Genomic DNA, 16,806 nt, shown 5'->3' with positions numbered 1-16,806 from the left:
TATGTAAAGCGTAGTCTGAATGCTGCTGCTCACTTGATGGCTCAGCTAGGTCGCATGTCGCGGCGTACTGCTACCTGGCTAGGCTCAAGACCAATTGATTTGTGTAATCTCTGTCAAAACGAGTGTAAGACTGCTGCTTAATTAATATATACACTTGTTGACCCGCAAAAAAAAAGAGTAGAACACCCGGCCATGTTTTCAAATCGGAATTGCTTAACTTTTTGTTGTTGCTATTTTTAGTTTTTTATGAAGTGTCTGGTTACTTTCTCGGTGGAACCTGTCTCAATGGAGCCTTTTTCGGTGTATACAGGCTCCGGGCCATCATCTGCATGTCGTTTGGTAGGCTGCATCAAGCACAACTCGCATCATTCCCATAGTGTAAATTGCAATAGGCTGAGTCTGCATCTGGAAAAACTGCCGATCTAGGCGTTCCCTGCGGGCTTGGCTGAGAGCGCTTTAAGTTCCGTGCAAGCCAGTTTCTGCATGTAGGTCAGGCAACCAAACAGGTGAGTACTTAGCCTGCCAGAGCCTAGTTGGGCTTGATGCAGCCTACCAAACACGTCCTTGATGTTTTTGGATGCACTTGGATCCATCATAACATTTGTCGGCATCAGGCATCTATCCTCTATTCCTAAATTGTTGTGACTGATTATTTTTCTTATATCCATACAATTATGTCACAATAACAAGTTATACATGGCAGCTATTAGTTACAATTTTCATTAATTTATCCATGCAACCAAGCCACATCATCAAGTCATCCATGTTAGCCATAATTGTTTTTCTATATTAATTTTTATTTTGATATGAACGATATATGTATTGGAAGCTTGGAGCATACCTCTCAAGTTCATGCTTCACATTATTGGTAGAAACTAATATCTTGTTAACCTCAACCCAAAAGTTTTCTCTTTTTTTTTTGCTACATCATGTTTAGATGCTCCATATATTATATTGCTTTTAAAGTGTAAACCCACAACACACTTACATTTGCTTTTGCATTAGCTTTAGTTACTTTATACCACATATTCATATATTCCTTTTATCTAGCACAAAAATATATATTCCTTTTAGTAAGATTCCCGCAGCAACACATGGGATATCATCTAGCATAACTAAATAGGCGATCTCCACTAACATAATTGAAACATGCCACATCCACATGCAACCATGCACATGAAAGGCTCTGTTGTTAGCATTCTATAATACTACTTATATTCAATAAATGTTTTGTATATATATACTCAAATACAGTACAACATAGGAATTTTTTGTTTCGGTCTCATATTATTATCCAAATATTCATGTTCCATATGACTAAATCCCATTGAAATATATTACAACCAATTCCTTGAGCAATGCGTGCATATATATAGGAATCCTAAACTAAGTGTGAGCATAAAAAGGCTATTAATGTCAGTTTCATGCATGTTAATAGTAGGATTTAATCCGTTGTTAACAAAAAGAAGTCTAATTCAAGATTCCAAATGAATTCAAAAAAGTATGCCATCCATTTGATTTTTTATATGTTTTATGGATAGGAGCTAAAAAAATAAGCATTTTTTTCATTTGGAGGCTTTTTTGGTACATTAACTTCAATTCTGAATTGTATATGGTAAATAGGTAGAAATTCATTTAATACATAAATTATACCAAATTATACCTTTGATGTACACATATATAATGTAGTATGTTATATGTAGAGAAAGTTGTGAAGTTTTCAGTGATTTGTTTTGGAAGGTACTACATGCTTAACTTGGTATCAAAATATAAAACATAAAAGATGGACATAAAAGTATATTTATGCATAATAGTGTAAAATCAAGTTGTTATCTAAATCTCTCCCTCAAAAAGAGTTGTAATCTAAATCTCAAGTGAAAAAGATAAAGAAATGTTCTGTGAAGTTCAAACTTCCAAATTTTACCTTTCAATGATATGATTCTTACTCCAAGATGCATGTGCTATAAAAGCAATGTACGATCCAAGATTTGTGAAATTGTAAGACATTTTAAACAATATCTTATGAGATCATGACGCCATTCCAATTTTAGTATTTTTCATATCACATTTAAACTGTATAAAAATGAAAAAAATATCAACATTACACATGTGGAGGTTTGAACTTTTCCAAGGATACTTTTTGTTTAGAAAAAATTTGGAGAGGAGCTAAAAAGTTACGGAGGTACTTAAATATGAATTATTATTTTTATTTGTTGAACAATTTTTGATACATATAGTTCAAATGTGGATTATATCGAATGATAGCTAGAATTTTATTTAATACATGAATAATAGCAAATGAATTAAAGAGATACTAACTTTGACATGAACCAATATCCTCCGATCCAAATTAATTGTCGCAACATTAGTGCAACTTTGTACTAAAGTTGTAGTAAAGCTGCGACAATTAATTTGAATCGTAGGGAGTAGTATTTTCCATGTAGAAAATGTTCGTAGCATTTTAGATAAATATTTTTTGAAGAGACTACAAAAGGAACCTTAACTTGGTATTCTAAAATAGAATATAAAATATAAAATAACAAGAGTAACATAAAGGTATATTCATGCATAATAGCATAAAATCAAATTGCTTTCTAAAATCTCAAACTTTTGTAGTGGTATGTGAGGCCAACTCCACCGCGCGACCCTATCCTGTCCGCCCCCGTCCGTTTGGGGGTAAAAGGGACAAACGAGACGGCCCAGCGCGTGGGCGCAAACGGACTTTTGTCCGCTTTGTGTCCGTTTTTGACCCATCCCCGGCCCAAAGTTGCGCCGGTTTTAGGGTGAAACGGACAGCGCGCGGACGGGCGGGACGCGCGCGCTTGTCCTCCCCTGGCCCGCCTGTCGGTGGGAGAAACCACCCCCCTCCCCCCGCCCATTTGGCGCCATTTCCCCCAAATCCTCCCACGTCCCTCCCGCCGCCCCCTCTCTCCCCCGTCCATGGCCGACGCCCCGCCGAGTTCCGGCGGCCTGGCCGTCGACCCGACCGCAAAGGTGAAGAAGAAGGCGCCAAGGAAGCTGCGGTCGGAGTGCACGCTGGAGGAGATCGCCAAGTTGGACGCGGAATCGGCGAAGAGGAGGAAACGGAGAGCAGCCGTTCTTTTTGGAGGCTGGCATGAGTGCCGCCCGCCCGCTGGGCCGCTGGCAGTGTGCCGGCGAAAAAACATTCACTTTGGAGGGCGGCTGTGTTGCCGGCGAGGACAACTATTCATTTTGGAGGCTGGCTGTGTTGCCGGCCGCTGGCTGTGTTGCCGGCGATAGTCGTGTAGGCCGCTGGCTTTGTTGCCGGCGTGATGAACTGGGGTCGTGAACTGGGGCTTGGCATTTGAAACGTCCTTTTTTTTTAGAATAGACGCGGACAGGATGGGGCAAAAGGATGCGTCCGCGCGGTGGGCGCACGGCCACCGCATCCCAGGACAGGCCCGGACACGACCCCAAATCCCTACCCAAAGGGACAAAACAGGACAAAACAGACGTCCGTTTGGGGTCGCGCGGTGGAGTTGGCCTAATGGATTGGGACCATCATGTTTCAACAGATTTCTTGTAGTGCCTTATGCTTATCCTGTTTTTTTTTTAAATATCATTGTCGAATTTTTCCAACTAAACTCTTCAAAATCTCTTCATTTTTCTTCAAAAAATTTCTTTGTACCTTGCTATCTATGAAAACCATCGCCACATCATTCTAAACCGTGCTGAAATAGTCTTATGGAGTAAATATGTCCAGATTTGATTGTTGACGTGATGTTTTTGGTTTAAGAGCTAAGGAATTAAATATAGGCAATTGCAAGAGTTGAGAGGTGATAGAGAAAAAGAGGATTGTTTTTATTTTTAGTTGTGCTAGTGAATACTGAATGTTGTGAGTCCAACATCTGAACCATAAAGCTAGTCATAGCATGTTTTTGATGACTATTGTCCCATCAAAGGGAAGTAAAAATATACATACAAATTTGGAATTCAGCGTTTTCAAAAGATTAAACATTTATTTGGGAATCACTTTAGTTTGCACAGAAAAATGGTGTATCACTAAACTATAGCAATGCCATTAATATATGAAGAGTAAATTAAGTGCAAGAACATACTTTGCCCGGACTGATTTCTACATTGTGCACATGAAGGAGCGTCTCCTAGTACTATACCATTTTGATGCCGATAGCTAAATTTTGTTCAAACGAAGCTCAAAACAACCAAGGCTGACATCAACTTACAAAATGAACAAAAGCCAGACTTGTTGCCACCGGCATCTCAAGCTTATGAAAGAAAATGCATAAATATTGTTGGCTTAATCCAGGACAGATGCAACCTTGTATGATTCGACACTGTCCCTGAGGGTCTCCTCAAGTGGCTTGATTTTCCAGCCCAGCATCTCAAGCTTCGTTGAACTAAATGAGGGCTCGTCATCCACTTGGACAAACCTGCCATTGGTTTCGAGCAGAAATACGCATTAGGCTACAGTAGTCATGTCATGGCATCATTGTCATGCCACCATTACCAATTTGCCTATGCAAGAAAGATGGACTTATATGCACCAATAAGAGACTGATCATCATTAATTCAGTGCTTCCACAAGGCACAAAGCACCGTGTATCAAATATGCAGAAACATCATTTTTGTTTCATTCTAATATCAGAAATTAGCTTAAGAAATCAGAGGAAGCGTTGTACGGATCACCAAGTTGCATTTATAAGCTCAACCATATGTATATCAATTAATGACAGGCTTACTTGTTGGCAAATTTGTAAGCAGGATACATGCCCTTCAGCAGGTCAATGACATCAGAGACCTTGCTTGCATGTGAACTGCATACATAACGTCCGGAGACCTCTGGGGTTTCATACACCAAGATGAGAGAATCGGCAACGTCTCGAACATCCACGAAGTTTCTGATTTTGCTCTTTACCTCATTATCACCTGCAAAGAGTCAGAGGATAAAACCATTTCAATCGAATATACTAATGTATGAAGCAGGTATTGGACCTAATGCAGTCATGGAAACATAGGCAAAGAATTCAGCCTTCGGCGATGACTATTTCAGATCGGTGTGGCAAAGCGAGGCAACCTTTCAAGAAAACAACTATGACCGAACTGCTCGCGTTCACCGTAGGTTGCAGCAAGGGCCCGATCACCAAGGACGGGCAGACTGTCACGACATCTAGTCCGCTTCTCTTTGCGTAATCCAAGGCCTGAAGCTCTGCCAGTGTTTTGGAAAGGTAGTACCAATTCTGGATTTTTTGTCCAAAAGGACCCCCTGCCGAACGCTATTGTCAAAAAGGACTATCTGCAGATAAAAACGTCAAAAAGGACCCCCTAACTAGTGGCGGCAGGTGCGGCAGGCGACACGTGGCACCTGCCGCCACTAGGTGAGGCGGCGGGCCCCGCCGCCACCGCAGGAGGCGGCCGCGCGGTGCACAACGGAATCTTCCACCGTGCAGTAGCTGTGACGGAACGGGCCAGGAGAGGCGGGCCCGGCCGCCACTAGGTGAGGCGGCGAGCTCTGCCGCTGTCACCTCCCCGTCCGACAGCCTCAGCTGCGCGCGGGCCGAGGCGTGGGCCAGGCCGCCACCGGAGGAGGCGGCATCTCTCTTCACGCCCGACGCATTTTCCTATTGCAGATGGCGCTGATTCCCGTGTGCAACAGCGACCTGACGGCGGTGATTCCCACGAGCGGGAAAATGCACGCTGATGCTTCTTTCGCCCAAGAATCAGTCTGGCTATTGCTTGAGAGGATGCGACGGCATCAGTCACTCGCTGCGGGAATCCAATACTGCGGGAAGCTATTGTGCCGACACTACAGGGATCCTAAATTTTACTGCTTAATTTTCTCGCCATTATTTATCGTCCGGGCTTATAAAAGGAGACACCGAGGCTCTCGTCCAGCCATCCTTGAAATCGCCACTGCGCAAAGTGTATAACACATTTTTTTTCAGTCGGTATGAGTTTGCCTTGCTCGGATCAAAGCATTAGGCCGAGGAAAATGAAGAACACAAGTTTGCCTCCTGGGGTGGCAGTCCTGCGATGTTGGTGTGGCGATCTTTGCAAGGTGAAGGAGGTGACGGATTTTTCAGATTGGTTGGGCATGAAGTTTTTCATGTGCGCCAATTATGAGGAAGATCCTGCCGTAGCTATTTCAGAGTACGACAAGCCTCCGGTATGCTTTAACCATCACAAATAGATATTGTTGGTATTTTCATTGATTCTTTAGTAACATTCTTGTTTGTTGTTGTAGTCTCCTCCGCCTCTGTGCATGTACTATCATTGGATTGACACGGAGAAGCCGGCTTGGGCAGTGACTGAGATTCGTGAAAGAAGTCGCCGTGCGTGGAATAGTTTATTTGCGGAAGAGCGACGCGAGAAGGCGGAAGCTGAGGAGAAAGCAGAGCAAGAGAGAGAGTTAAAAGAATACTATGCGGAGCAACACCGTTTTTTTGAGGAAATGGGAAAGAAAAACAGGGAAGAGGCTCGTCGCATGGAGGAGCAGGAACGACAGCGAAAGGAGGCTCGTGAGGCAGAGAGGCAGAGAAAGAAAGAAAGGGCTCGTCAGGCTAAGGCAACAGAAGAAGCTGGCGATGGAAAAGGAAAATATCCACGCTGGACTCAGTAGATTCCTGTGGTAGTATTTAAAATTCCGCAATCATTTGTATCTTTATTTCTGCACTTTAATGTAGCTTTATTTCAGGAGTTAAATGTAGGTATATTCCTACAATGTATCTTATTTTCAGTTGTGCCGTGTCGTAATGGAAAAAAATATAGTTTAAGAATAAAGTAGTGGCATTTTCTTTCCCTCCACTAATATCGAACATCGTGCAACAACTACAAAATAAATTTAAGATAGAACATAATGCCCTACAATAACAGAGTACAAACTAATAATGCAAGTACATCCGAATTAAACGGTAGAACTGGAATAAAACTACATGAAGACATCATCGTCATCCTCCATCGATGCAGAACTCTTGCCCTTCGAGGATGTAGAACTCTTACCCTTGGACGATGCAGAACTCTTGCTCTTCGAGGATGCAGTACTCTTGCCCTTTGACGATGCAGAACTCTTGCCCTGTGATGATGCAGCACCCGAAAGCGGCGGCATGAAGATATCATCTTCATCCTCGCTCTCCTCAGTCCATAAAAATGGATGCATTTCTGCAGTCCTTCTGAAAGTTTCACTCTTCGGCTCCACTACATTCTTCCACCTTGCATGCAACCTAAGAAGTTCTTTACGTACCTCCTCATAGGTCCTTTCAGGCCACCCAGACCTACGTAATTGGTGAGCCAACTCATTCATTATGGTGTCACTACCGGTGAGTTCGTCCCATGGAACTATCCTATTGTCCATCCTGAAATCGGTAGCTAGCCTCAAAAGAGTCCTGCTCATCCCAGGGTGAAAACTACGATCGAAAGGATAATGGGACATCTCGACTACACTACACTCGAATGCTTATCCACCTCCGTCTGAAGGGGGTTTTATAGGTAGAGAGGAGAAAATGGCGGGAAAGAACGAGTGCAGTATGGCGGGAAAGGGTTGGCGGGAACATATGACGGGAAACGAGTGGCAGGAAGATATGGCGGGAAGGGGTTGGCGGGAAACGGGTGGCGGAACATATGGAGGGAAAGCGTTGGCGGGAAAATATTGAGGGGAAAGCGTTGCCTGAAAATATTGAGGGGAAAGCATTGACTGGTGCATTTTTATTTCAGCAAACATAGATGTTCAAATCGAAAAGTCTGATACACACATATATAGATACAATGGGTCGCGCATGTGCATAGATGAATCACCGTACTTAACGACGACCACCTGGCCTTTCCTTACGACCGGAAGGCGACAAGCGATTAGGTGGCCGGGTCACACGAAGACCGCGGCCGTACTCCACTTCGGCTTCATGTGTCTGCGAGTCCTGCGTAGGTGGTGGAGTCGCGAATCCTTGTTGCGAACCTGAAGCGTAATTGTAGGCGTATGGTTGTGACTCCGGGGGGATAAAAGATGGGCCAATAACATCCCCTCCGAAGAACTCTGTAACTAATGATGTAACCGTGTCGCCAAGATCATGTGATGCTCCCCAGAGGCCTGTGTTGACGCCATGATCATGTGATGCTCCCCGAAGGCCTGTGTTGACGCCGCGTTGGGTGTTCTCATCGCCCCAATTAACATCAGGTGTGTCCTGCACATAGAAACATTTTAAACAAACTGTTAGAGGATAATATATGATATCATTGTAAATGCATTGAAATCTAAACATGACTACCTGAGCATATCCCTCTCCTATACTGTCTGGCCATTGTACTTGGTGCTGGTTTAAATCTGGTACACGAGTCTCCTCGGGCATGGGGATCCCTCGCGTGGAGAGAAACGGCTGAGATCCCTCACCTTGGGTGTATGCATCATATCCTGTGTACGCATATGGGTTAGGGGAAAGAAACTGCTCGGGCATCGAATCCAAGCCCGTGCCATGGTCCTGAGATGTTTGCCCCTGACGAAGCTGCATCGAAGAAGAGCGATGCAGTGGCAGAGATGAGTCATGTCGTGGCAATGTCGTTCTAGTACTCGGACCCTCCCCCCATTGCTCATGGCTCGTACGCGCCTCGCTCGGTCTGGACGACGGTGCCGCACTCGGTCTGGCTGACCTCGCTACCGGCATGTATGCTCCAGTGGCAACGTCGTCGCCTCTACCGCATCTGAACTTTTTTGCCACGAATTGTTGCAAAAGTTTCTGGAATGTCTTGCGATATGGGCCCTGGGCCGGCATGCTATCCGTAGCCATCTGCCCTACTTCGTTGACATTTTCAAGCTGAACAATATTTGGATGTTATTTAGTTCCAATGATTATGAAATGATGGACCTAAAAAAGTTACAAGTGATTACCAGGTGGTCACGATAGTAAGCTGCATGCAGCTCAACATGTCTCCGCGCCTGCTCCTCTTGTGTGAGATGTGTTGGTATAGTAGCTGGCTGACTGGCCAGGCTAGCACGTGTGTTCATGCAGTACCACTGCTTGTACGCTTGATCTGTACTTCCATCGTACGGCCTGCAAAATTAAATAATTACATAAACCTTTGTGATGAAAGCAAAGCATCTTCACGCATCGTATGATCATCGTAAAAAAATAATGTACATAAAATATACCTAAGTTCACGCACTATATCTGCTAGCGCTTCATTTGTCCACTTGTGTACCCATTCACTGTTCTCTTCCCTCCAATCGTATAAACTCCAACCCCTGCCCATATTGGTTAGCCTGCAAATATGTAACAAAGTGTGAGTTTAGTAAATTAAAAATGACACTAACTATTTAGGGATGTCACATCTTACTTATGTGTTTCCTCATCGATACGTCTGGGAAAAGGTGGTGGAATTTCTTGATAGAGACCGAACTGTCTCATTACACGCTCTGGGTTGTAAGGTTCAACACACCACAGGAACAATAAGTTGCTGCGAGTCAGCCAGAATGCACTATCGGTCAACATGCCTGGTGTGAAGTGTCGAGCATCAAAGACCAATTTTAGCTGGTCCTGAGTCCACGGGTTCCATGTGACTTCTGCCTCATCAAGTATCTCAAACTGCTGGTGGTACATAGGGTAACAATTTTTCGCAATATCTGGAGACCAACGTTTCCGTGCCTTTGTCCACCTGGTGGCCATAGTTGCGCTAGCACCCTCGCCAAAGTCATATGGGTATATGGGTTGTACTATACGAGGTCGTCCTACAGGGAGGTATTCCCAGGACCACAACTGTAGAAACTCATAGGCGACACAAAGTAATGGAGCTTTTTGTGCGAAAGAGGTTTTTTGCGTGGCATCACACAAGCCTCTGTATGTATGAGATAGCATGGCAGAACCGAAGCTGTATTTTGGCTGCTCGGGTAAAGGTTCATCTACCATATTCTCTGCAATGTAGATGAGACCAGGGACAACAACGTCCCCATGTGAATTTGGAAATAGATTCCCGAGGAGCCACAACAAATATGCAAACAGATGTCTTTTTCTCGTCTCCTCATTGGCGAAGCTAGATAAATTAAGAAAGTTATCACGAAGCCAGACGAGTGGGATGCCCCGAGGGTTACCAGAACGTTGTGATTCTGGCATTTCCATCCCAAGACGGGCTGCTATATCTAATGCCCAAGATGGAGACACTCGTGGAGAGACTACCGGCTCACCTCTAATTGGTAGAGCAGTGATCATAGAAACATCTTTCAGTGTAGGTGCAAGCTCCCCAAAACGAAAGTGAAAGGTGTGGGTTTCAGGTCTCCACCGGTCAACGAGGGATGTCAAAAGGGATGGGTCCGAACGTACTTGGTCGTCGCATGATGTGAGCCTAGCAAAACCTTGTAGTCCATAAGCGTCAAGGTGAGCAAGGAAATGATTGTGTATTGGCCATGTTTTCTTTATGGTTCGAAGTCTGAAAGACCGATAATCATGCTTAGTATTTGGTTTCAAAAATAGGTGGCAACGGTGCCCGGCGTCATGGGGCCCCTGCAAAAGCACTGGCACTTCACCCATAACCTGCACACAAACATACAAATATAAATTACGAGGAAGACAGAAATACAAATGCAAATCTAAATTAACTTAAAAAATACAAAGAGATACGATTTACATTAATTATCTGAAGTTAACATCAGGAGTACAATAATACAAAGAGAATGAATTTAAATTCAATATAAGTACACATAACGAGTAGAAATATAAATAGACATGGCGAGTACATATATATCAACATCATGCGTTGTTGTTGGCTCGATACGGGCAGTCTTTGCGTGAATGTCCAGGACACCTGCAAACGCGGCATCGCCTTGGTTCTCCCATCTGGCTATGGTCCATGTCATTGCGATGACGCCTAGACTGACGTCGTCCCTTTGCGGTTCTCATCAAGTCGGTGTTCGGAACCCATTTCGGCCCATCTGGCCACAACATTTTGTAGTTCATATCAATGCCCCAAGCCCAGAACTCACCGTTCCAAGTGTTGTATAGATTGTACATGTTAAAGTACGGCGATATGTATGGCTCGACGCTGATTTTTTGAACAGCAGCCGCCCGGAGCACATGACTGCAAGGGTAGCCCTCAAGCTTGGGCTTGTTACAAGTGCACTCACAGGAGGTTGAGCCAAGGGTGACAGCTTGCTTTTTTGATCCTCTGTGGTGACCCTTAACGTACTTGGCTCGCACATTGACCTCCCACTTATTCCTAAGTGCGTCCACTTTCCTGCAGCCATGACTTTGGGACTTCTTTGCTTTCTCGTCCAGATGTCTTTGCATCTTCTCGGACCATGGCTTGTTCAATTCAACTTGTGCTTTGGCGACGGTGACCCTGTCTGCAAAGTATGACAGGGTCCGGTTCCAAGTTTCTTCAATTAGGGCTGTGATAGGCAGTGCTCGCACCCCTTTAAGAACACCATTGTACACCTCTGACATGTTGCTGGTCATTATTCCATACCGAGCCCCGGTGTCGTGAGCCTGTGCCCACTTCTCCAAATGAGGGCAATTCTCGGTGATCCACTGGCTCAAATTTATGACCGTCCTACGACCCCTCCGGTCTTCTCTCTGCGGCAAGGCCGCGCGGTCGATCTCACCATTGATACCTGCCCATATCGCATTCATTTTGGCTACAGTTTTTTGCATGCACATCCTCTTGAATAACTTGAACCAATCCTTGTTTTTGAATTTGGAGTAAAAGTTTGCTGCCAAATGCCTCATGCACCACCTTCCCTCTAGATCGGGCCAGCCCCACTCTTCTTCCGACGCCTTAATTATTTCAAGAGCGCTTAATAATCCAGTGTTGCGATCAGAAATGATGCAAACACCTTTACGCTCTTTCACGACACCCATCTTCACGCAGCTCAGGAACCACAACCAGCTATCTTTGTTCTCGCTCTCGACCAATGCATATGCAATAGGAAGAAGCTGATTATTTGCATCCGCTGCAATCGCCACCAATAGTGTGCCCTTGTACTTTCCAGTGAGAAAGGTACCATCAACAGATAATACCGGGCGACAGTGCCTGAAGGCTTGTATAGTCTGGGCGAATGCCCAGAATAAGCGGTCCAGGATTAGCTCACCCGGGTTCATTGGGTTTGGACGTTCTCTCCGCCAAACTTGAGTCCCCCTATTAGCACTTGCTATTTGATGAAGCATTCTAGGGGCATAAGAATATGCCTCCTCATAGGTACCATACAAGTTCTTAAATATATTTTCCTTCGCATGCCTAGCCTTGCTGTAGCTAACAGGGAATCCAATTAGATCCTCTGCATCTTTTTGCAGAGCCCTAACACTAATGTTGAGACTTCCCTGCACAATTGTTTCCATCGTCTGTGCCACAAATTTTGCTGTCACATTGCAGTGATCTGAAAGAGTCCCAGTTTGCTCACAGGTATGCTCCACTATTTTTGTGATATGCCATGACTGACATACCCCAGGCTTCAGTCTAGCGAGAACTCTTCCGCGGCAACCTTTCGCGGTGTGGATGCATATGACCTTCAACTCTTTTTTATCAGACTGCTTCACTCTATGCTGGCGGTGGATGCCGATTGCATAGCTACCCATTGCCTGGTAAGCAGACTTCTTATCTGGGAAAACTTGCCCAACCTCCAGGCTTCCCGCTCCTAGGCCAGAAGCAGAGTGAAATTCGTTGGTGATGCTCATATCCTGTAAAAACCCAGGTTGCAGTGCCGCCGCGACCGCCCTCTGAGGAGGAACATCTTCTTCTCCGCTTGACTCCGAAGACGCAGAAGAATGATCATCATCATCTAGCGCCTCCGGCAATCCCTCCACGTGTTCGCTCATGTCAACGGCCGCCGACCAATATCCTGTGTCATACACAGGCTGGCCGCCCGTCGGTTCCGATGGGCCGATGCTAGGGGCTGATGTGATGGCCAACTCGACCTCACCACCCCTGCTACTGCATCCGGCAACATCAGTGACTGAAATGAACTCCACATACACCATCGGCTGACCATACATTGAGTTATTGGGATTGCTTGCAAACCTCATGTACGACCCCCACGACCGATCACCTGTGACAGGCCGCAAACCCCAACGGGCAACTGTCCCATCATTTCCTCCGTCAATGACGAAGGCCTCCATTGTCATTTTTTTTCCTGCATCACTGGGCCAAACACCGCTCGGATGCACCTTCTAACAGCTGCGTAACCCACGTTGACCATGTCTCTCACCACTACTGTAGTCGACTCGCAGAAGGACACATCCACCCCGCATGGACCGTCGCGTAAGACGTTCCCATAGTACACTACTAAATTTTCCATAGTACCTAACCAACATACATGTTTACATTTCAAATAATTAATAACTGAACATTTAGTAACGATGACAACATTTACATATCTTACGACTAAAATAATAATTGTATTTTCATTAGAAATATTCGGTTTGTTTTTAGAATCATTTGCTTAGACTTTAAGGGGTTGTTTGGTTAACGGGTATTTAAAGATCTATTTTTCTCAAACTTGTCTACGAGCGTAACAAACTAAAACTTTGTTTGCTTTTCTCTAACTACCCCAAAAATATCCTAAAATAGTTCTCGTAACATGCAAAAACTTAGCTTCTGGAAAAACGACTATTAGTAAAATGTGGTTTTCTACATAATTTCCTTACAACAGGTTATGACAAAACTGAGGGTAAGTACAACCACTAAACATAATATTACGATAATAACATTTAAATATCATATGAGTAAAATATCTAATTTCTTCCGGCATGATATAATGTTTTTCATATCATACGATAAAATTCATTTATTTACAAATAATAATATTTACAGCGGCATGACAGTACATCAATATAAAAAATATTAACAAAATTACGGCGTCATTTTATACCCATGTTATGACAAAACTCATGCTAATTACTCGCTATCCAAACAACCAGTAAACATAATAATACGATAATAACATTTTCATATCATATGAGTAAAACATTTAATTTCTTTCGGCTTTATATAATTTTTTTCACATCATACGATAACAATCATTTATCTACAAATAATAATATTTGCAGCAGCATGCACATTATTCACAATACTACATCAATACAAAAAATATTAACAAAATTACAGTGTCATTTTTTACCTTAGCTGCAATATGGATATGCTTGCGAATGCAATATCCGTCGCCGGTACTATATGAACCTCGTCAACCTATTATCACATTAACAACAATATTACACACGGATTTTTCTTCCTGCTAACAAAAGTATGAAAATAGCACTTTCATGTATGTGTTCATCACCTCAAAATGGGACAGCGAAAATGGAAACACAATTTCTTCAATCACGTCTTCTCCTCCTTGTTTGATACTAAGATGAATTATTTTACCTAATTACATACATCATACATTAGCACCTAATCTTAACATATAAAATTTAGATTATTGTGACTTATTAATAAACATACCACATAAAATAACATACCACATAAAATAACATACCGCATGCAATAAACAATTAGAGTGCAATTTTTTCTTAATTACCGTATTAAGATTTCCCGCATGTCAATACTAATGGACGCACCTAACATTGATGCAACATCTTCAACCTACTATTTCAAAAAAATAGTTTAAATGCTACATCTCTCGTCTGAAATTATTTCTAACCTCTAAGCACTACCATCACATAGCTAATAACGAGCTAAAGGGTGAACTAATTACCACCCTGCATGCATAAATAAATAAATGTATTGCAAAGCTCATACCTTGATCTTCAACTTCGTAGTTCACTTTGCACGGCTATTCCTACTACAGAAACTCCAAATGACTCCTCCAAGTGCTGAAATAATGCCTAAAGCAACATAAAATACACACTTAGGAACTAATCAAATAGAATAAAAACATCGTGCATGCGAATGAAACCAACAAAAATGGATAGATCTTACCTTAATCTATCTTTTCTTCAACTTCATCATCCTCAAAATCCAACTCTAAATCGCCCTAAATCACGAGTGAAAGTGCTTACTGAGCTTTCTTTTCTCTCTGTACTTAGAGACTTAGAGAGCAAAGGAGAGGAACGAGGTTACAGAGTGCTTGCGCACGGAGCTGAAGCATGGCATATAAAAGGGAGAGGATCCCTGTAGTGTCGGCAGCCTCGGATTCCCGCGCGTGAAAATCAACATCATCAGCAACAGCATGCAAGGAGCAAAAGCAAAGCAACAAGCCACTCGTGAAATTCGTCGTTTGCCGCGCGTGGGAATCAGCAAAAGCAACAACAATCAGTGCCAGAGTGATTCCCGCCCCGCCAGTTTTCGCGCGTGGGAATCAGTGCCATGAGAATCAGTGCCAGGACATCGCCTTCCGTGCTGCTGTCGACAGGGGTGGCCGCCTCAGCCAGCGGCGGCGTGGCCCACCTGCGGGGCCCGCTCGCATCAGGGCCTGTCGCCCAGGCAGCGACCGCGCCAGGGCTGGCCGCCTCACCCGGTGGCGGCCGGGCCCACCTGGCCCGCCCCGTTCCGTCGCGGCGCGACGCAGAGGGAAGATTCCGTTGTGCACCGCGCGGCCGCCTCCTGCGGTGGCGGCGGGGCCCGCCGCCTCACCTAGTGGCGGCAAGTGCCACGTGTCGCCTGCCGCACCTGCCGCCACTAGTTAGGGGGTCCTTTTTGACGTTTTTATCTGCAGATAGTCCTTTTTGACAATAGCGTTCGGCAGGGGGTCCTTTTGGACAAAAAATCCTTTTGGACAAAAAATCCCAATTCTGACAGAATGATAGGAGGCAGGATTAGAAACTGCGAAGACTGAAGCCACATTTCTGCATAACTAAGGGGACTGAAATGATGTTTGAAACGCATTTCACTGGAGACAATCCAATTCTTCATAATCCCTGTACACTTTCTAGCACAAGTGTCACATCACACTGCAGTGAGTTGTGTCATGTCAAGAAATTAATCACGCCGTACTTACAGGGACGATCATGATTCGTGATTTGGTTGGTGGTCTCACCTCTGTGGTTCTGCAGTAGTCGACGTCAGACCAGCAGTCTTCATCCATGGGCTTGCCTTCCGGCCAGCTGGGGTTCACCATGACGGCAGCGACGGAGGACACCATCACAACCCTCTTGACCTTAGCTTCGGAGCAAGCTTTCAGGACGTTCATCGTGCCAGTCACAGCAGGGGCAATTAAATCAGCCTGCAGAAACACGGAGGCGCTTGCTGGATTACAAGAACAGAACAGGACGTGTTCCCCTGTACCCGTTTATTGACTGAATTTCGGAGAAGAAAACGAGAGAGGGAAAGGGGAAAGGGGAAAAGGTACCTCGGGGTTGGGGGTGTGGTTGGCGAGGACGGGGCAGGCGACGTGGAAGACGGCGTCGCAGCCGGCAATGGCCGCCGCCATGCTGCCGTAGTCCAGCAGGTCGGCCTTGAACAGCCGCAGCCTCTCCGCGGCGCCGTCCAGCGCCGCCAGGTGCGCGTTCTTGGCGTCGCCTTCCGGCAGCAACAGGAGACCGAATCTTCGTTCAGCATCGGTCACGGTCACGGAAGAATCCAACGGTTCGAGAACTCACCGGGGTCACGGACGGTGCCGTGGACGGCGTAGCGGCCGCCGCCGCGGGAGAGGAGCAGCTTGACGAGCCACGAGGCCACGAAGCCGCCCGCGCCGGTCACGCACGCCGTCGTCGTCCTCCTCCTCCTCCCGGCGCCGTCCATCGTTGCTATGGCAGGAGGGAAGAGTGTCGGAGGTACTACCAGCGGTCAACGAGCGCACGCAGCTACGTATTTGATGGCGCGCTGGGTTGGACCACTATTAGAGCACGTGGAAATCGCATGAGTTGACGAAACACTTTGATGGTACTCTACTGTTTAATTATGCAGTGGATGGATAGA

The 16,806-nt window shown here is 45.0% G+C and overlaps 3 protein-coding genes across 6 annotated transcripts; 1 reads left to right on the top strand and 2 right to left on the bottom strand.

Annotated features, from left to right (window-relative positions):
* Positions 1–3,990: 3,990 nt before the first annotated feature.
* LOC123148390 (cinnamoyl-CoA reductase 1) lies at positions 3,991–16,691 on the bottom strand. Its single transcript, XM_044567786.1, has 6 exons — positions 16,488–16,691; positions 16,238–16,407; positions 15,926–16,111; positions 5,057–5,219; positions 4,722–4,908; positions 3,991–4,412 (listed from the first exon to the last, which is right to left on the bottom strand). Exons 1-6 carry the CDS (start codon positions 16,627–16,629, stop codon positions 4,280–4,282), a joined length of 981 nt encoding a protein of 326 aa, XP_044423721.1. The 5' UTR covers positions 16,630–16,691; the 3' UTR covers positions 3,991–4,279.
* Positions 5,993–6,759, top strand: LOC123148391 (vicilin-like seed storage protein At2g18540). Its single transcript, XM_044567788.1, has 2 exons — positions 5,993–6,145; positions 6,224–6,759. The coding sequence occupies exons 1-2, from the start codon at positions 6,074–6,076 to the stop codon at positions 6,596–6,598; spliced, it is 447 nt and encodes a 148-aa protein (XP_044423723.1). The 5' UTR covers positions 5,993–6,073; the 3' UTR covers positions 6,599–6,759.
* Positions 7,662–15,238, bottom strand: LOC123148388 (protein MAIN-LIKE 1). 4 transcript variants are annotated; one of them, XM_044567783.1, is made up of 9 exons: positions 14,869–15,229; positions 14,689–14,774; positions 14,228–14,313; positions 14,069–14,136; positions 9,301–10,490; positions 9,116–9,226; positions 8,855–9,017; positions 8,238–8,780; positions 7,662–8,153 (listed from the first exon to the last, which is right to left on the bottom strand). In XM_044567783.1, exons 5-9 carry the CDS (start codon positions 10,485–10,487, stop codon positions 7,776–7,778), a joined length of 2,382 nt encoding a protein of 793 aa, XP_044423718.1. In that variant the 5' UTR covers positions 10,488–10,490; positions 14,069–14,136; positions 14,228–14,313; positions 14,689–14,774; positions 14,869–15,229; the 3' UTR covers positions 7,662–7,775. The 4 variants fall into 4 exon arrangements, 3 of the variants coding, with proteins under 3 accessions (XP_044423718.1, XP_044423720.1, XP_044423719.1); XM_044567785.1 differs by lacking the exon at positions 8,238–8,780 and having other exon boundaries at positions 14,869–15,238; XM_044567784.1 differs by lacking the exons at positions 14,069–14,136; positions 14,228–14,313; positions 14,689–14,774; positions 14,869–15,229 and having other exon boundaries at positions 9,301–10,671.
* Positions 16,692–16,806: the final 115 nt, after the last annotated feature.

Source organism: Triticum aestivum, chromosome 7A (assembly GCF_018294505.1).
Source record: "Triticum aestivum cultivar Chinese Spring chromosome 7A, IWGSC CS RefSeq v2.1, whole genome shotgun sequence".
NCBI lineage: Eukaryota > Viridiplantae > Streptophyta > Magnoliopsida > Poales > Poaceae > Triticum > Triticum aestivum.
Note: the sequence above shows the minus strand (reverse complement) of the source record. Positions and strands in the feature narration are given on the sequence as shown.